This window comes from Vipera berus (assembly GCF_964194415.1).
Source record: "Vipera berus genome assembly, chromosome: 6".
In the NCBI taxonomy this organism is placed as follows: Eukaryota; Metazoa; Chordata; class Lepidosauria; order Squamata; family Viperidae; genus Vipera; species Vipera berus.
This window is the reverse complement of record NC_138208.1, coordinates 77,736,808-77,758,561: the sequence shown is the minus strand read 5'-3', so window position 1 is coordinate 77,758,561 and position 21,754 is coordinate 77,736,808. Positions and strand designations below refer to the sequence as shown.

General features: G+C 36.1%; 1 protein-coding gene across 1 annotated transcript in view; it reads right to left on the bottom strand.

Moving 5' to 3' along the window:
• CACNA1C (calcium voltage-gated channel subunit alpha1 C) overlaps positions 1-21,754 on the bottom strand; it is a gene marked incomplete at both ends in the record, with an annotated part of 519,540 nt that overhangs the window by 140,088 nt on the left and 357,698 nt on the right. Inside the window, 2 exons of the mRNA XM_081331729.1 lie at positions 14,266-14,438; positions 18,542-18,645. Coding sequence (XP_081187855.1) covers positions 14,266-14,438; positions 18,542-18,645 — 277 coding nt within the window. The remainder of the gene's footprint in view (positions 1-14,265; positions 14,439-18,541; positions 18,646-21,754) is intronic.

The window sequence follows — 21,754 nt, the reverse complement described above, 5'->3', positions numbered from 1 at the left end:
TTGGCAATGGGCTCTTTAGTGAGATATAAAAAACATTTTGTTAAGGTTTCAGGTTGGGTTTAATAGATTAAAACAACATTGATTTTCATCCCTTGCTCAGTTCAAGGGATCTTGTTAAAATTAATTGCTGACATAGTCATATAGAAACTTCACGGTAGACATTAAAGTGTAAAGCGATCAGTGATAGTCAAAACATTCACTAAAGGGTGGCACACACAGTAAACCTAGCAAAGTAATACATGGTGCTTGAAGAAGGCCAAAATCTTATATATTAAACTCCAAAGAAAATGGTGTTATTTTTAAGACTGGGAAAAAGCTTTTTTTTAAAAAGGAAAGAAAAAGAAGAAACAAAAAAGAAGGCGGTAGCCGTGCAGACAGAAAGCAAGGAAGGTAGCTGATATCAATATAAATGAAATAGGTTGGTCAATCAGAGCTTTTATGTCAACACCAGGGAGTTGAAGGAAGGAGCCAAAACTCTAAGCAAAAAGTTATAGCTAAAGGCTAAACTACATATACCTCATAATTGAAATAGGGTTCTTAATAATGATTTTTTTTAATCCTGAAGGAAAAATGAAGAGAGGGAATTAATCATAAATAGTCCTTCTTTTCTCCTGCCTTGGAAAAGAAATAGAAAAGAATAAAAGAATCTCTTATGAAGTGCAAAATCCTTAAAATTAAGTCAAATTCTCCCTTTTATAAGACTTTAAGGGACAAAGGTTAAAAAGCTGTGCTTCATCTCTTCCAGTAATGTCAGGTCATCAGGTATACCTCCCCAAAGCGTTGAAGGACCACAAAAAGCAGATACTTCTCACAGGCTTAAAGACAAGCCCTCCCCACCATCCACAAAGATGCATATAGAATGTTGGGTAATCATCCAAGAGAAGTTGAGGACCATGAAGGTCAATGGATTGTTTAGGCCAGGGGTAGGCAACCTCGGCTCTTTTATGACTCATGGACTTCAACTCCCAGAATTCCTAAGTCAGCATAGCAGAGTAGTTGACCCATGGAAGACCATCAGTTGTTTATTTTATTTATTCATTTATGGATTTATAAAATTTATTGGCTGCCTATCTTACCATGGGGTAACTCTGGGCGTCTTATAGTCATAAAAATATGTCTATACATATACAATTAAAGCATAAAGTATAAAGCATAAATAATTAAAATCAAACATCAAAATCTAAGAACACATGGTGAGGCCAGGGGCAGAGTGGAGAGAGGTGGGATCTGTTGTTACTTGATCAACTTGCAGAGGCAGGTCTTTAGACCCTTACGAAAAGATAGAAGGGTTGGGGCCAACCTCACATTGAAGGGGATGTTCTAGGAGGCAGGAGCAGGGAAGGCCCTCCCGAACCCCAGGCTGACGGGGCTCACAGCATGCCTCCTCTGCCGGCATGAATGGGATGGGCCAATCCCAGCGGGGTGAGATGGTCTCTCAAGTAACCTGGGCCCATGCCATGAAGGTATTTAAAGGTGATCACTAACATCTTGATTTGCACGCAAAAGCAGACCGGTAATCAATGCAGCTCACTGCTGAACACACAATGATCACTGTGTTGATGCTCTCTCTTTCCTATCCATACAAAAAATTCAAAGAACAATAGATGAGAAGGTAGCTCTTTTGATTACCTATCCCAATGCTGCAGTACAGGGCCCAGGGTATTATTTAAATTAGGCAATTACAGGTTCTAGCAATAATTTGACATGCTAACCCTTCAAAATGAGAAATATCAAAGTTGCTGCTCATCAGGATGTACCAACAGATTTTAAGAAAAAGGTTGAATTATTTCAACAAAGATTTAAAAAGCATGGTATGAACAGCACCAATAAAACAGCACCAATTTTGCTGTTTTATGACCCCCTAAACTTTCAAATGGAATTGACATTTCTCATTACAGTATGTTAATATTGCACACTCAGAAAACTGATTGAAATAATAGAATTTAACTAAAATGAAATTGAAATACTTGAGAATTGCAGTGGGGTTTTTTTTGGGGGGGGGGGGCAAAAAGATCCACACAAAGAATTCCTTTTAAGCCAGATGGTATTTTTTTTAATAATAAAAGGTTAAATTGATACTACTCAGAATATTAAAGACGTAAAGAGAAATAGCTTGAGATCCTTGAGTGTGGATAGTGAAAGTCTGGTAATATAGATAATTAAAAGAAGGCTATGGTCTTTCCTAATTAAGGAACAACAGCCACAGTCTCAAACTTGCTGACTATAATTTTGCTTTAGAACGAGTGATGTAATACAATTTTGTCCCCAGAGTTTTATTGCACTAAGTTGGCCTATGTAGATATAAATATCTAGGAGGAATTTTCATCCATAAATGCACAATTACACACATCGAAGTACTGTATATTAAGAAGGAAGTAATAAGATTTATATTTTTCATTAAGTCCCAATATTTTCAATACAATTAGAGCTAGAGGCTATTTCTCCCACTCTGCTGGCATAAGTTGGCTGGCAGCAAAGCTTGAAGCATGGTTCCGTTATGACTTTGGCTTGCCCTGCTCATGCAAAGTTTAAAATTAGTGAGATGCCTTCTGGACTTTCTTTCCTCTTCTATGTGACATTTTAACAACTGGTCCTCAGGAACTGTATAAAACCAGCTAAAAACACCCCAGTTGCATTACCCAGAGCTAAAGAAGCCAGTTTTTGCTTCTCTCTAGCCAGCCAAACCATTCTTTTTTTGTGATAGATACATCCATAAGCAAGAGAAAGGAAATGGGAGCACCACTCTTTTCTCTTGCTTGCACATCTGAAGAAATGGTAAAGCTTAGAGGAGATGCTCCTAAAGGAGAAGATTGCTTAAGGGAGAGAGAATAATATTCACTAAATGAACAGTTATTTCAAACACACATTTAACTTCACATTTAGTTTGCCCTTCGCTTACAACACGTTAACACCCATATTTCTATGGGAGCGAGTACAACAGGAGATATTGTTTTCAAATCTGGGTGACTCAATTGTGGTCATAAGTCAAGGAGTACCTGTAGTCATATTACTACCTCTTGTTAGCCTCCCCCCCCCCCCGGTACTTCTTTCCTATGATTCTGGAAGTGACTGGGCAGGCTAATTAATGTGCATGATTATTCTCTTGTTCCTCTTTATTTTGTGCAACTTCTCCATTCTCTAAGCAACAGTGGACGCCATGTTGATGTCTTCAGTGCATATACTGGGACTCAGCTAATCATTGGAGGTTTTTAAGAAGAGGCTAGACAGTCACTTATCTGAAATAATATAGGTTCTCCTGCTCAAGCAGGGGGCTGGACTAGAAGACCTCCAAGTTTCTATTCTATTCTGTTCTGTTCTGTTCAGAATGTCCATGGATGATGCCCCTAATCTGCATTTGTATTGTACATACAAAATAATTATAAGAATTATTTTTGCTTCCCAACTCTAACCTTTGCAATCATGGTATTGAAATTACTTGCCTCTAAAAGTGTATTTGCTTATTTGAGTGCCTAATTACATCTGACATTGAAAGTACCTACTGTGATTCTGGCTTTGCTTACAATTTGCTCCAGCTGTTTTTTTAACCTAGTTCACTAAGCATGGATTTGTTTGTAGTTAGCTGTCCTGTTTCTTACTCCACCAGCCTCAAAAAGCATCAGCCATTACTGATCATAGCTGATTTACAATGATTACTGTCATACAGGGCTTTTTTTCTCATAGGATGCTCAGAACGGCATTCCGGCACCTTTTTTTAAAGGATTTTTTTCAACTTTTGCACAAGCTTTGCTACTTTCTCTATTGGCTTTTGAAAGCCAATAGGGTCTTTCTTTATTCTCCTTTGGGAGAGGGGAACTTAGTCTCTTTTACTCCCTCAGCCAGGAATTGTGTCTCATGGCTACTATTTTAGTGGTTATCTGAATTCTTGCATATTTTGTACGTCTATCTGAAGTGGTAATCTTAAGCATTTTTTCATAAGTTACTTAAGGATATGCAACTATACTTTCTCATATTTATTTAATGTTACTTTTGCATCTACTTTTTTTCAATCCATTTTCTTTCTGTCATTAATTCTCCAAGAATAAGAAATGTAAATTGTAAGCTCCTCATAGGACAGTTCTATATCACTGTTAAAATACACTGGGCAATTATGGACATTAATATTCATAAATAGATTGAATTGTAACACTTTCCCCCTCACCTAAGCCTGTTCTCTTGGGTGTATAATTTGAACATAGTCAGGGCATTTTTTATCAGCAGTTGTAAAGAAATAGAAACAAAATGTTTAACTTATGTATTAATAACAATTTCTTTGCAATTCATTATCTTGTCAGCAACATGACTCCATCAATTAAACACATATATGTTGAAGGCAGTATATGCACTTGTATTAGACATCTATTATCTCCCACTGCTAGTCCTTCCAAAAGGAACTCAATATATGTCATATTTATGCAAAAGTTGTCTCCTTGTCTATTAAAATGCAACACATCATTTTCCAAGTAGACAAAAAAAATAATATTCCATATTTACTATACCCACCTGCAGTATATAAACATAGGAGAGCTATCCCACAATTTTTCACCCCTATGGCAGCCTACTATGCTGTCTTCATGATTAATTTGATAAAACAGAACTTAGTGTTCTAAGTTCATCATGAATTAAGTCTGATGAAAATAACTATTTTGGCAGGGATGAATTAATAGCATGCATTTTGGGTTATAGGAGCATCTCATTCACTTGAACCAATGTGATTATATCTTTAAAATGGTATGTACAAGCCTTCAATAATGTGGTTGCTAATATAGGTAGGTCTGGCTTATGAGCTGTTTGTATTTAAGGAGACGCTCACAACAAATTCTAGCTTATTTGGTGAATGCCTGAAAGATGCATTAAGAATTGAATATATATTTTTAATTACACAAATAAATATATAAATAAAATTATATAAATAAAAGATTAACAAGATGAGAGTTCCGGCATCTTTTTTTTATAGAAAAAAAGCATTGGTGTCATATATTTTTCACTCAATAGCTAAATAAAATTAGCACAGCACAGGATACATAAAATAGAATTATCTTGAAGTATTCATCAGATAAAATGTCTCAGATGCTTAAATGATCTTGATAATCTTCAATACAATTCTGAGGATACCAACAAAATGTTGATCGTAAATGAAGATTTCCACTTCAAACACAACAGCATGATGTTGCAAAAGCAACAGAAACAGACACATGCACCAAAAGACTGCACAGCTACTATACAGAGAAACACACACATGTACAGAGAGGATGAACACAGAGAACATTGGAACATTACCATGAGTTTCTGTAGAGTGACTAAACCAAGCAAACTTTCCTTTCTTCTTATCAGCTGGAGTGTTTCCTTTCACAGACAAGATGGTCAAGTACCAGGAACAAGACATCAACAGAGAACATGCAGCCAGGGACGATCAAAAGAAAAAGAAATAAGGAACTCAGCTTACATGTAGGACAGCCACCTCTATCTTTCATTGTGGGAATTAAGGACACAAAATGAAAACAAAGGCATATGGAAAATAAAACATTATAACAAAGGGCACAGTCAGTATCTAACATCTCCCTTAGTCTAACCCAACAGCATACTTACACCAATTTAGGACATTATCTACCAGAAGCATATTTTATTTTTACAGCAATGATGACGTAATGACGTTTCTAGGCCTACTATAAACAGACTGTTAAAATGCAGATGATGACTGGGTGGCACCAAAGAGATGCAGAAAACTAACTCTCTGTGCCATGTACTTCAAGATCTGGTGCACCTAGGCCTCCCCACATGGCCTTATAACTGTGATCTGTCTCTTAGAGCTTTTTAGCCCTTGTCACAGATCCATTTATTTTGTTAGTACCACTACCACATTATCTAAAAGAGGGCATTGTATTTATTCACCCCACCATTTTATTCTTAAAGTAATCCCAAAGACAAAATTGAGAAGGAATATGATTGGTTGGCCCAAGGTCAGTTAGTAACTTCAGTGGGGATTTGAAGCCGGATCAAAACAATGCAGTAATTGGCTTTCCAAGAATGCATGATCTGTGACCACTCAATTTCATAAGAAAATCATTGATAACAGTTTCCTAAAACAGCAACAGCCTGACTTCATTAAAAGTTTTCCTATACAGTCTTGTTCCAGAAATCTAGTCTAGCCAGTCTTCATAAGTTCAGTTGGAACAAGTAAAAAGCACAGTGAAAAGAAGAGACAAGTTTATTTAGAAGCATTTAGAATGAAATACAGGTAGTTCCTGACTTAACAATTATTTGTCTATTGAGATCGAAGTTATAACAGACTTATGATCAGTTCTTGCACTTACCATCACAGTAGTCCCCTTGGTCACATGATCAAATATGGGATTTTGGCACCTGGCATGTATTTATGATAGTTACAGCCTTCTGGGGTCATGTGATCACCATTTGTGACTTTCCCAGCCAGCTTCTGACAACCAAAGTCAATGGGATAAGCCAGATTTGCTTAACAACCATCTAATTCAGTGAACAACTGTATCGATTTGCTTAACGACGATGGCAAAAAAAGGTCATGAAATCGGGCACAACTCACTGCCTTGTTTAGCAGTGGAAATCCTGGACCAAGCTGTGGTCATACGCCAAGGACTAACGCGTAGATGAAATATTTGCTTGGTATACGTTGCTATTATTGTTACTGATTGGTTACAATTGTACAGTTTCTGATTTTTATGATTTGATAAAAATGCATGTATGGCTTTGGATTAAAAAAAACCACTTTCTGCTGGATTTTTATAAATGACTTTAATTTTAAATTTGTATTAATTTATGGGCATTGTTTAATCATGTTTTAATAATTTTAATTTTTGTATCTAGTTTTTATGTATTGCCCTGTTCACCGCCCTGAGTCCCTCGGGAGAAGGGCGGTATACAAATTAAATTAATAATAATAATAATAATAATAATAATAATAATAATAATAATAATAATAATAATAATAATAATAATAATAATAATAATATTGAGAGATGTTGCAAGCTTTGGAAGAAATTGAGTACAAGTAAATAACAATAATGTTTCATTATGAAAGATACTTTAGAGAACAATCCATAGGTGTTCCACAATGCCATTTACTTCTTTTCCAGAAAGTATAATCAAAACAGAAACACCAATTCCACCACACTTAATTTATTTGTTATTGCTAGATTTATATTTTGCCTTTTATTTAGGAACTCAAACAAAGCATATAGTGTTCTCTCTCCTATTGCCCCCCACCACAACTAACTAGAGAGCTTGGTTCGGCTGAGAGAGAATGAACTAATAGTGAATCGCAATAATTTCCTCCCTATTACAGAGAAAATCTATACAAGTCCAATGCATTCCCCTGGATACAACATTTACATTCATAGCAGTCCCCAACCCCGTTGCTTCTCTGCAAGAATATTTGGTTTACTGCTGTGTGTGGCTCTTTCACAAGGGTACTGATAAATCAGAAACCCTTTCTTTCTTGTTGGCATTCATACTTTGCTGTTTCAGTCAGTGGTAGGGATCTTGTCAGATCTCCAAAACTACACTTGCTCAGTGGGAAAGACTTATAAATGAGATACCTGAGGAAACACAAGAGATAAGAAAAATGCCAGCCCTTCGCCAACAGATAAAACCACCTTAAAATTGGGGTTACAGTTGCAGATTAATGCATCGTTGTTCTTCAGATGATATGCTGTTACATATGAATATATTACATTGAATTTAAATCTTCTTTTCTGTAGTTCTTAAAATAAATGCAGAATAAAGTGAGTTATACTAAATCATTAAAGCTACGCGATTCATTACACTTATATGCCACTCTTTTTTCAAAGGGCTCAAACCAGCTCCCGTACAATTCTCAGAAGGTCTCCCAACCAAGCAATTTCATGTGGTTGAAATTGTAAGGCTATATTATATGTATCAAAACATTCCCTAGGATCACTAAAATCTCTGAAAGCACATGCTAATTCTAATTCTTGCCTTTAGCAGGCCAGACAGTGGGTATTTCCCAGACTGTTGAATTTAAGTGCTATCCATTTATTTTTCAGACAGCAGAAAACTAAATAAAAACCAGCAAAATATGCTGTATCCATTGTCAGCTTCTATTGTGTCTTCATAGCTTTTCTTCTGAGTTGTCACTGGATGAACAAGGCAGGTTAAACAAAATCTTTGGTTAAATCTGCTAGACTTGCTGTCTTCCCCACTACCGAAGGTCACCAACTGATGGCAAACCATGGAAAAATCACAATAATGTTCTGATTGGTGGATAATTCTGACAGAGGGCTAAATTTGAGTTTGCGTGTCCTTACTCCCCCACACAAAGCCCCTAGAATATTTACCATGAGGTGGGTCTGAGACCCGCTTGGTAAAGCAAGAGGAGCATTAATCTTTAAAGCCCCATACAATTCAGCTCTTAGGTACCTTCAAGACTGCCTTCACACAGAATTGTTCCATCCTATATGCTCATTCCTGTTGGATATGCTTTGTATCTGCCATACTTATGAGGTGAGGAAGGATGAAGGCTTTGAAGTACCAATTCTCTTTTGCAGCTCACCTTAAGAACTAGCATCTTCTCAAAAGTTTCATTTGCATTTTATTGATTTCATTTCATATAATTCCAGCAATTATAGTGGCTTACAGAAGTAAAATAAAGAGCATAAAACAAACAAATAATAATAAGAGCAGACCAGCCCTCAAGCCAAAACTAACAACTGCCTCCTATAGGCAGGGGACTTGCTTTAGTATCTTCATGAAACAGTCAGGAGTTGATTGTTGCCTGAGCGCCAACAACGTTGGTGCTGACCTAAGCTCAGGTAGAGCACTATTCCAAAGAAGAGGGGCAGCTACAAAAGAGACATTGCCTTGCCATGATTTTACAAGTAGGTACTGAACTACTTAAGATGGAACACTTCTGACTTTTGAGAAATTATGATTGCTGGATTCTTCTTCTTTATTGTACTTCGTCTGCAATCATTGTGATCCTCTTGACTTTTCTCCTGCTGACTATTATTATTATTATTATTCCACTGTAGGTGTTTATTGTTGTGAATTTGTTATTTTACATTATGTTAACACCATGACTAATCCCTTGATTATGGCAGTGTGCAAACCTGAAAATAACTAAATTTACCAGGTAGAGAAGTGGCTGTGCCACACATGAGATGAGCACTTGCAGAAGGCTTTGAAGCAGCCACAGTTAGCCTTCCAAAGGACATGGCTGTCACAGTGGTTTATAAGTGGGGCTTCCTTAGCACCAACACACTCTTTGAAGTGGAAAAACTCTTTAAGATATTCTGTACAGCCTAATGTTTTGCACCTTGGAACAAAGAAGTTGAACAAGGATTTTTCTAATTAAATGGCTTTCCTCATGTTTTTCAGGAGCATGATTTTGGCTTTTGTGCTTCTTTAGATAGATGGATAAATAGCATCAAATTATATTTCATAATAGGCACATTTAATGCTTTGGTAGTAATTGCTTTTTGAAATCTGTGAATATGTTTGGAAGCATTTATAGAGCTGGAGAATTGCTAATATAATTATTTTAGTTTAGGCCTTGTGTGGGCAAGTGTTATACAAGCTTGCCTCAGACAGCCACCAAACTAATTTTTAACCTTAACTATCTCTACCTACTGCATTCCGCAACTAGCTTCTAGATATCTATTTAATCTGGACACATTCTTAGAGCAGAAGAAGTTTGTGTTTTATTGACTGAATAAAATTCAGTAATGCTACAGCATAATTCTGCAGCCCGAATTTTGCCTACTTATTTGAAATCAAATACAAACTTCAACACTCTTCACACCTGCAGCTCCTGAACGGGTCTGCTCTCCTTTCTGCTTATTTTGAATGTTCTTCTCTTCCCTTTCATTCTCTAAAAGAAAAGAGAAGTCTCTTTATACAACTTTACTTCCTATCTTCTGCTCTTTTGTGTCTTCTAATCTAAAGTTATCTCCCAAACTTCTCTGTTTGACCAAATATGGTCACTGGTCTTCGTGGAGACCTCAAGACCAGGAAAGAATGACCACCAATACTTCTCTTTCTGCCATGCAGCCAAGAAAGAGCCATTAAGTAGCTATTAAGAAGCATGTACAAATAGCCGTACTAGTTAGTTTGGTTATAACAGCTATACTAGTTATTACAACTGTAATAACAGCTAAACTGGTTATTATAACAATTTTACTAGAATAAAATGAATTTTTTAAATCCACAATCCAGACCACAGAATTAGGGGAGGAGTCATTATTGAGATTTTTTTAGTGTTTGAGTATTTTGAATAAGATTCTACTTTTTTACTGCCTAGAGAAACAGATTCTACATGATCTTGACTTACAACCATTGTTTAACGGTGGTTTGGAGTTACTGTACCCTTGGAAAGGGTGCTTTATGGTTTTTCATGTCATACCATCCTCTCCCATGGTCACAAAACCACATGTCAGGTGCTTGGCAACTGGCTTACATTTATGAGTGGTTGTAATGTCCTGTGGTCATGTGATCATGATTTGAGATGTTTTCTGCTCATTTCCAGAAAAAGGAAGAATGGATTTGGACTTACAGCTGTATGATTCACTTAACCACTGCATGATTTGCCTAAGGACTGCCAAAAATGGCCATAAAATCAGGACCAGTCACATGGGTACCTTGACTTATGACTGTCACAATTTACAACCAAAATTTTGATCCCAATTTCAGTTGTAAGTCAAGGACTACGTGTAGCTTCCATTTAGCTAAACTCATTTACACCTTCCCTTGGTAGAAATCAATAAAAGGCTAGAAAGCGGTTTTAATTCTTTTTTTCCTTCTACATTGCTTTCCCTTGGCAAGAAAATGTGGAAAAATTAAGCAAAATGATGACAGCCTGAAGGACCTTCATTACACCGCTAATTTTACACAAATTCGTTGGTTCTTCCTTTCTGATAGCTTCAGGAATAAAAAAGTCATTCACATATTTTAGCAGCTATGAAACTATTTATTAAACTGTTAACACAAGGAATTGCTATGATTTTAAGCCTAGTGACTTAAAATCTGCCTCACTCATTTCCAATTTTTCTAAGGAAGTGGTACATCTTTGCTGTTTCATCCCAGCACAGATTAATAACAGTGATAGGATTCAGAGTTGAGTGAGCATAGACAAAGCTGCAGCTTTCTTTGTTCTAAAAAAACCCCCCAACTTCTCTACAGATTATTGTACAAACATTGTGAATGTTGCCAATGCTACCAGCAATTCCATCACTACTTCAACCATTATTTCTGCACAGTTATGGCTACACAATGCCTGTTATTAAATGCATAGCTAATATCTTTATAGTTGCACACTGAATTTCCACCGCTTTGAGAAAGAAAGAAAAATAGGCAATGTTGTATTCTAATCCTTCTCCCATTGTTTTTTTTAATAAATTCCACAGGGTATAATAACATGATTTGTGTTCGAGGAATAAATATCCACATTAGTCAACATTCTAGTTCCTTTTCTTTGTAATTTCTTCTTTTCACAACTGAATTCTGTGACTGCTGAATATTATTTATTTAAGAAAACAGGAGAATAAATATTTACCTTAAATGTACCGTACCTTAAATATTTATCTTATTTAATCAACAAAGTTTCCAAAATATTCTAATAGCATTTGCTTCTTCATTAGACTGGGTGTAGGAAACTCAAATACAAGGGATTTGCAAAAAAAAAGTTTGATATATGATTTCCATCCCAAAAGAAATAGATTATTCTAAGGATATGGGTCATGACCGCAATTAGGACCGAAAAATTCATTGTTATGTTGTCATTATGTGAGGTATCATGTGAACACACCCATTTTTTTTGCTGTGGTCAGTAAGTGAATCACTGTGATTGTTAAGCGATACATCACAATTGCATTTTATGACCATCCCTGCTAGCTTTCCCCTTGATTCTGCTTGTTGGAATCTTGAAGTTTGAGAAGTCAGAAATGGTGATCACGTCATCCCAGAACATTGCAACCATCATAAATGTGAACTAGTTGCCAAGCTCCTGGATCATGAACATGTGGACTGTGATGGTCATAAATGTGAGGACTGGTCATAAGTCACTTTTTCTAGTGCTGTCATAAATTTGAACAGTTGCTAAACAAATGATTCTAAGTCAAGGACTACCTGTACTTGGCAGGTACTTTTATATCTTCAATAAAACTGAAACTCATAGTGACTTTAACGAGTATATTATGGAACTGGGCTTATTTCCCCTTTTTAATTGAAAATTTTACATGTGTTTTGAAATACAGATAATTCATTCTAACAACTAAATCAAACTTCAGATTGCATAAGCCTCCCCTCTGAAGTATGAACAAATTGTAAATCTTCCCATTGACTTTGAACTCATTTGGTTAAAAGGAAAGCCAAAATCATCAACCAATCAACGTCCCACTACCTGGGATGCTAGATCCCCTCCTGTTTGTAGTTTATATAGTATGCATTTTTCAGCTGATTGAAAAAAATTGTAGTTGTGAGAAAAACACTTGTAGCTGCAAAGCCACTTTTTCTGCTGTTTGACTTAATTATTGTCATGTTGTATGCATTATTTCTAATAACATATAACAATAAAATATTTTTTCTTATTTGTATTTTTTCAAATTCTGCCTTTTTCTGTTAGAAAAGCCATTCTCTATATAGCTGAGAAATTTCTAATCTAGAAGTATTGCTTTAAAAAACTAGACAATATACCTTTCATGATTAATTCCTAAAGGTTATTGTCATATTATTGCTATATTATACCAATGATTCTATGACAATGATTAATCTCATCACCTCCAAATTTATTCTCACAACTACTATTTTGAAGATCTAGTCTTTAAAAAGTCTTGTGCTGGTTAACGACCACAATATAACAACATAACTCTAATCTAATCCTAACCCTAATCTAACCTAGCCTAATGTCTTATATAGTAAAGACAAACTTACACAATTCATACACATCAAAAATGTTTACATAAAATAAAATAACTCATGCTAGCTTATAAATATTTCCAATATTTCAGGGCCAGACAACACTAAGGACCTCACAGCAAGGAAGCTTGGAAGAAAGCAAAATCAGCCACTCTTTGATTTGGACACAGAGAATCAATAGGACATTTATTAATGGAGGAATCACAGCTCTCAGAGTTCAAGTCATCAATACCTAAGCAAGAAGACAAAATTGTGAAAGGCTCTGAAAGGAATAACTACTTATTTAATACTCATTTATTTCACACGATCTTGGACTGGTCTAAATGTGCCATACAGTACCCTCTGAACTTCTGCCAAAAAGTTGATCACCATACAGATAGAAAGACAAGACAGCAATGTTGGTCGCTATTTGAAGCACATTCTTCTAAGCATTGCATGGCAAAAGAAGGACCATGTCTAATACTGTAGTTGCTTTCCAAATCACCTCCAGCAGCATCATGTAGAAGAGCAGAATATGAATTAAAAATATGTTAGCTTCTGGCAACCAAAGAATATCTTTCATTTTGATACAGAAACAGCTCAGATAACCAATTGATCCTTCCCCCCATAAAGATAATCTGGCTAATTCTTTGATATATTATAAACTTGATAAGAGTACATTCAGAAATACCTTGAGAAAATCTACAACATATCGTCTTGGTGCTGATTGGAACAGTGACATCATTCAAAGCAATATTACCTTTCCACCATAGCAAAGCAAGGTTCATGAAGTGGAACTGATATTTCTCTAATCATGTGATTTCACAAATCACACAGATGATCATTTCATTCTGATTCTACAGTTATTATTCTCATAATGCACACAGTATGTTAGATGCTTATTTAAGTCCACAGGGCCATCCTGGTATTGTATTTACCTTACAAATAGTATTGCTTTTATATTTGGCCTGAAACGTTTTGGCAAAAGGATGTTTCAGAAATGTTACAAACACCAACACAAGACTGAGTCAGCTTGAAGTATTCAAGATAATTATTTCAAAGGGAAAAGGGTGAATTGCAGTTCAGTAAACCTATGGAGCCCAAAGCTCATTTTAAACCACATCTCTCAGGAATCATATAATAGAATATAATATAATAGAAATAATATGCCAGTTTTCCTTTGTTATACACAAGGCCAGGCAAAGGCATGATCTTCTGGAATCCATAGTAATTATATTGACTTCTTCATTATCCCCATCCTATTTTTATAAAGCAATATTTGATTCAGAAGGAAATTTCAGCGCATGATGCTTCTCAAAATGCTGAGCACCTTCAGAAGTCATATCTGGCTAGAAGCAAAAAGGAAAACAGGAAAGAGTTTCTTACTGTTTCGGGGCTTCTCCTCATCCATGCCTTCATCCTCATTTTCTGGATCTATATCTTCTGCCTGAGTTATCCAGTCTAGATATCCTTTTAAGTCCTCCTCCAGTTGTTGTTTCTCTCTTAGCTTCTGAAAGTCACCTCGAGCTTTTGCTTTTTCTCTCTCTTTAGAAAACTCCCTGGTGAGAAGGAGAGGATTAAATTAAAAGGACAGAAGAGAGAGAAATAGAAAGAAAAGAGAGAGAGGAAGAGAGAGAAGATAAGAGAATAACTTGAATTGCCCTTAAAATATTAAGTTTCTTGGCATGATAACTCAGCTGCTTGTATTAATTTAAGCTCTGTGGTTCCTCAAGATATATTGCTAGGTTTTGAAACAGCTAATGTGAGCTCCCTGTGTTGCATTTCAAATTACTTTTGTAACTTGATATGTAGGTATTATTATTATTGTTGGTGTTGTTAAAATCTCCTACACCTGATGCAATATTACATTCAATACATTACTAGGAATGCAAGGCAAATTTGTTTCTTATGTCATATCGATTTGCTGTCTCACGTTTTCTGTCCTACTGTTTGGTTTTTGTTCCACTGTCAGGATTCTAATCATGAGGATTTTAAAATACAATATTACAAAATACTTTATTTAATTCTTAGGATCAAAAACATCTCAGTGAATTAATTAGTGGAAAGAGTTTTGCTATTAAAATAAAAAGGCCATTTACAAACGTGGAAATACCGTAAGAGTTCATCTAATAAAAACCACATTTTTTTACTAAGAATATTAGGATTAGAGATTATTTTCTATTAAGTGAAGAACATTAAATTTAATTTTTTATGTCCATGGAGTTCAATCTCTTGTAATGTTACCCCTGTATGTTCCACTAAAAAATGCAACTTAGGCTGTATTGGCCTTGCAATATTAAACATTATTATTTAACACTGTCTTTTAATAATAGTTAGAGGAATATTTACGCTCAGTATTAGAAAGAATGTTGATGTTAGACTTCAGATTCCTTTTTTACAATATCAGATCTACTACCTGGTAGTAGTAATTGTCCTGGCTTTAACGAATATATTTTACACATCTTGTAATCTTTTAAATTGCAGAGTCAAAGACAGAACCTGAGATTTTTTAAAAATATAAATAATTTGGTTTGCTTGGCTTTCTTGCAAAGCAGACATTTGCTATCAACTATAGATGGGGCTCTGTATGGTTTTGGGTTTTTTGCATCCAAGCATTGTACATGGAAAAACCATTATGTTTATGGTGGTACTGTTAATACTTAATATCAAATGGACATTTTTCTGGGACATCTAATACAGTTTTAAAAATGTTTTAATGATGGTAGTAAACTGGGTATCAATGTGCAATCAAAATGCATGTACAGGCAATTCTCTTTTTATTTGGCATTTTGTGAAGTAATTTCAATTTCCATTCCTTCATATAACTTTGTGTATCGCACAAGGCCACCTGCTGCCGGCGTCGACTCCCCTCCGCCCTGTGCGTTCCCACAGAGAGGGCCTCCTCAGGGTGCCTCCGGTCAGAGAATGCCGGCTGGTGGCCCCCAGGGGGAGGGCCTTCTCTGTGGGCACCCCGGCCTTATGGAATCAACTGCTGGTTGAGCTCCGGATGGCACCGGATCTTCGCTCCTTCCGGCGCGGGTTAAAGACCCATTTATTCGAACAAGCTGGCCTGGCCTGATGGGGGAATGTTAGGGTTTTAATGTTTTTTTGTATATTTTGATTGTTTTAATTTGGGCAATAATTTAATCCTTTTTAACTTTTGTACTTCTATTTATATGCCCTGTTCACCGCCCTGAGTCCTTCGGGAGAAGGGCGGTATAGAAATTCAATTAAATAAATAAAATAAATAAATAAATTGTGTTTAGTTTATACAGTACAGGTTAAAATAAAGCAATATAGTTTGTTTGGTTAATTCCTGGTTTGTTTTATCTGCATATCTTTTGTCAACATCCAAATCTCTAGCAGAGGTATACAACTATTTTGCCAATCTGTTTGCAGGAATGTTTCCTAGGAACCAAGGAATGTTTATATATTGCTTTGTGCTCCATGTTTCATCTGTTTTACTTTTGTGTGAATGTCTCCTCCTATCATGGGGACTCTCAGCAGGCACTTTGGGCAGGCATACATATTCTATCTGGAAGAAACACATCTGAAATTACAGTGAGCCCAAGCATATAGAGTTTTATAGATCATAAACAGTTCCTTAAAGGGTGCTTGAAAACAATCCGAATCAGTAGGGCTGCTACAGTAGTGGTTTCACATGGCTGTAATGTTTCTGTCTTGGAACCATATCTGTGGTCGCACAAGTTCCTGATGGTCTTCAAGGATATTGTATAAAGTACCTTACAATAATCCAATTAGGAGGTGATAAAAACATGGATGGAGCTTATTTGGAGATCTGTACAGTATCTCTATCTTGCTCCCAAAGAAGATTTGGCCACAGAAAGCAAAGTATTTGTAGATTGAGGATGAGTGAAGAGTTTGGAGAGAAAGTCTTTGGATCACAATTTAATCTGGGAATCAATCTATTTTTATTTTCAACTACTATTATCTTGCAATTTCAAGATAACGAGAACAAACAGAAAAATGAAGGGTCCTTGGTGCTCTCTGAGCTTGCTTATTTTCTTGCAGACATTTCATTACACTAACTAGGTAATATCATCAGTGCTAGTAAGGAGTGCACAAAAACAAACCAGGAATGACATAGGATGCCAGGTTTAGCTAAATTAATAAGGCAGCTTTCAAAAACCAATTTTAAACCACGACACCAAATTCTTCTCTTAGCATCTATGTGTTCAGGTATTCCAACAAATTACTGTTATACCAAATCCTAATTTAGCACCTTTATAGGCCAAATTTATTTTACAATGATTTTCAAATATTTCTAGTTTTTGGCTATCACACTAAGAAAGCAAATTGTAAATCGACTAATATATCCCAACTGGTAAAATATAAACATGCAATACACAGAAGTATCATTTTAACTTGCAACATTGAGCCCAAATTCCTTCACAATGTACGAATCTAAATCAATGCAAAAATGATGGTCTAGCCTCAATTTGAACACATTTAACATCTCTCTAGTGACTAGTTCCACTGTCATGAACGTTGACACCTATTATCTCATAGCAGATTCAATAATACCGGTATAGTGAATATTTGTCTTCCATAGTTAAGTCAAGTTTCATCAGGAAAATGCTGAACTGAGAAAGGAGAATTTTTCACTAAATGGTAACTTTTTATATTTTCCATTCCTTATCTACTGCTGATTGTTTTAATGAAATTCATGTGTGCATGTAACATTCTTAAATAGACTTGTATCTCTGTATGGCTGAAGTTTTACTGTAAATCCCTATAACCACTTTGTTAATTTGCACAAAGGCAATGTTAAAAAACCTTTGTACTCTAGAAAATACAATGTAATTTTATTTGAATGATCAGTATGTATGGACCCTAAATGTTCTGATGCATGGTGTAAGGCTGTCAGTTTCTCTAAGGCAGGGTTCTTCAAACTTGGCCCTTTTATGACTTGTGGACTTCAATTCCCAGAATTCCTCAGCCACCATGTCTGGCTGAGGAATTCTGGGAGTTGAAGTCCACAAGTCATAAAAGGGCTAAGTTTGAAGACCCCTGCTCTAAGGTATCAGAGAAATCAACCTCTGCTTTTCAGTTGAATTCACATAAGCCATATTCAATATTCTAATGCTGTAAGCATACTAATTATGATACTAGTTTTTTCTTCTACGATAGCAGTTTATGTCAAGCAAATTTCAATTAATAGTTCTAATATTGTTGGTTTTTGAGAACACTAAACTGCCCAATTCTCTAGTTATATTATGCTACAAAATGGATGAATTCAATATGTGTGTCTACTACTACTACGACTTTACAGCAATAGCAAAAGCACTTAGACTTATATACTTGTTCTCTCTAAGTAGTTTATAGAGTCAGTATATTGCCCCCAACAATCTGGGGTCTCATTTTACTGACCTTGGAAGGATGGAAGGCTAAGTCAATCCTTGAGTTTGTCAGGATTGAACTTCTGGCAGTGGGCAGAGTCAGCCTGCAATACTGCATTGTAACTACTGTGCCAGTAGTTAGGGTTTGGCCAAAGATCATTGATGTTACCAAAAGAAATGTAGATGCTGAATCAACACTTATATCCACAACACCCCCCCGCCAAAGAATAGAAATATCAGTTTAGAAGCTAGGAAAATAACAGCAAAAACAATTGAAAACCATTTTTCCTTGTATTGCTTACCCGCTAAGTACACCGAGAACCAAGTTAAGTACAAAAAATGAGCCTATGATGATTAGTGTAACAAAATAGATCCAGGGCCACTCACTTCCTATGGCATCATTGACCTGGAAGAGTGGAATGATAATTAGTGAGAAAAGTTAATTCCTGTGCATTGCAAGTCTCCAGTTGAAAGGAACCTCAGCCACCAGCAGTGGACCCGAATGTTTAGTGAGTCAATTCTAAAGACAAAGAGAGATAGTCATCTGTCTAGGAATGCACAAATTTTGTTAAGTTCTCCACTCCTGATGGAGGTATTATTATATAGTCCTACTGTAACGTGACTGCCTTTAGGCATATTAATGATATGCGAATTTTCATTAAACAGACTCTTTGCTTGGGTTTCTGACAAGCTAAGAAGCTTGGTGACATGGAAGGATCCTGATCCTGGAGTCTTGCCCTGCAGCATGAGGAGAAGATAACACCAAATCTAACAGCTTACCCGCTCAACACACCAAGAACCAGATTAAGAACGAAAAAGGATCCAAAGATGACCAGACTGACAAAGTACACCCAGGGTAACTCATAGCCCATAGCGTCCTGCATCTGGAAAGATGGAGGATAGTTAGAAGACAGAGAGCAGAAATGGTTAGGGAGAGAAGACAGAGTGTTTACATATCAGGCCTCTCTACTGTATCTGACCCGGAGAGTTGGAAATGTTACAGTTATTTATTTTTAGCTGTTTTGAAGATCTAGTGCAGGGGTCTTCAAACTTGGCCCTTTTATGACTTGTGAACTTCAACTCCCAGAATTCCTCAGCCAGGCACGCTGGCTGAGGAATTCTGGGAGTTGAAGTCCACAAGTCATAAAAGGGCCAAGTTTGAAGACCCCTGATCTAGTGGCTCAAAACATTATGGGAAATCAGAAAGTGTGCATGAGAGTTCAATCACATTATAGAAGTGAAAGCATTCTTATGTACATATCTTTATTTAAATAAGGAAAAAGAGTTGCCTCTTACCAATAACACTTCATTTCTGGCAGTTTATAAAAAATAGATAACTGATGAATAATGTACAGTTATATATAATAACAGTTTCTTAATGCTAAATTTAATTGTGGTTCATGGGAGAGATTTTTGTCAGGTTTCCTTTTTTTAAAAAAAAATCCTTTTGGCTTGAAAAGGGCCAATCCAAAACATTTATTAATATTATCCAATAATTCCTTTATCATTTACTAGCTTAATACAATATAAAGCATTGATCTTTTAATCATATTTCACATCAGGTCCAGCATTTCGAGGAAATTACAAATAGTAACGGCTTCAGGCCACACATATCCAATAAAGCATGTCTTTCCCCAGTTCAAACACCTCTTGGTTGTTAAAAGAAAAGTAAAATTGGACATTTCTTTTTGGGGTACAAATGTATAATCCTGTCTTTGTTCAACAAAAACATAAAATCAATATGGCAACTGAATCGACTTGTTTCTTCAAGTTCCAATAACTGTGGATTTAAAGAGACTCTGAGGGGTAGCATCTAAAACTTGTGAACAATGAATTCTGAAATTCTGTGGAAACATGTATATCAACGGCAGTTCCTTTCATAAATGAAAGCAAAGGACTGGGAAAATCATAGTACTTGCAACTGATAAGTGAATGCAGAGAATCTGCAGGGTATGATAAAAAGATGGTAGTTGTGGAAGTGCAATCAAAATTCCCTGTTTTATATGTGGGTCTACCTATCACAACCACATCTTGACTTCAACTGCACTGTTACAGCCACCATCTTGTTTTTTTTAATCATATCCTGTGGATATCTCTGATATTATAGAGGATCTGATCTGATAGATAATCTACTGGATTAAACTAAAGACACTGGCGTTCCTTTTCCTTTTTTAAACATATAGGCCCCATGAATCTTTAAGGATCTTTAACTAGGGCAGGGGTAGGCAACCTCGGCTCTTTTATGACTTATGGACTTCAACTCCCAGAATTCCTGAGTCAGCTACACTGACTCAGGAATTCTGGGAGTTGAAGTCCATGAGTCATAAAGGAGCCGAGGTTGCCTACCCCTGAACTAGGGTGACCTGCTAGGTAACAGATACATAAAACAACCTTTCCTCTGCTAATGTTGCATTAAACATGGCCCTAAGATCATTAACAAATTCTCATGCAATATTACCCCCCCCCCCATCAGATAGATCAGAATGGAATATCAACTCAACAGGAAAACTATAATGTAGTAGTGAAATGAGATACAAATAACAGAATCTTGCAAGTCTTTTATAGGAAAGAAAAGCGCTATCAGAAAGATGTTTTACCATTGTGGGTGAGCACAAAGTTCTCAGGTGCAAGCAAGTCACTCCTGGGATAGAGCAGGAATAAGCAAATGATCGCTTTACAACCAAAGTAGCTATGTGATATCTACCCATCACATAAGCCAACTCTGAATCTGGTGCAGATTCAAACCCTCTACCCTTTATTTCTGTCGTTAGAGAAAAATTATGATTGCCAATATGCGCTAAGCCGAAAAAGTCCAGAGAAAACAATATGAATATACTTTCCATTCTTGTTAACATAAGCTGGAAGTTTCAAAAGCAGAGGAAGATTTCCCATTCTGCCATTTCCAGGCCTCACAGGCACTACTTGTGAACAAATACGGTACTTTTCAATATTATAGAAAACCACTAGAGTGTAATGAACCAAAAGTAGTGTAGTAATGCCTTCAAGGGTTAGTGTACAGAGCACCTATAAATCATGTCCTTCTAAACTTGTTTTCTGCCTTCAGTCACAGAACACATGTATTTTGTGCCTTCCACGAATATATCCATAAATCCAGTGTTTTTAAAACTGCCCAGGACATCATTATGAATGTTACATTATTTACCAAACAATAGAATCATAAGATGAGATACATAGTTGTGGATTTTGCTTATTGGCAATGCCAGTCTCACTGGAATATCTTTAATGGAATTGGTTGAAGCAAATTTTAAGTCTGGGATGGATTTTATTACTTTCACTTGCACAGTTTGCATTCTTGTTTGTACTACAGTAAACTATTACTATTACATGTGAGAGTTTGATCTGGCTTTTGTACTTGAGATTCATATCATCCACTGTTGTTTCTTTTTAAAAGCACAGGAAAAATCCACTTAAACACTTTAAAAAAAAGGAATACAGCAAAAAATATCACAATACAACCACTTGTTAAAGTCAATTTTGGAATGTCCGGGGTGGGG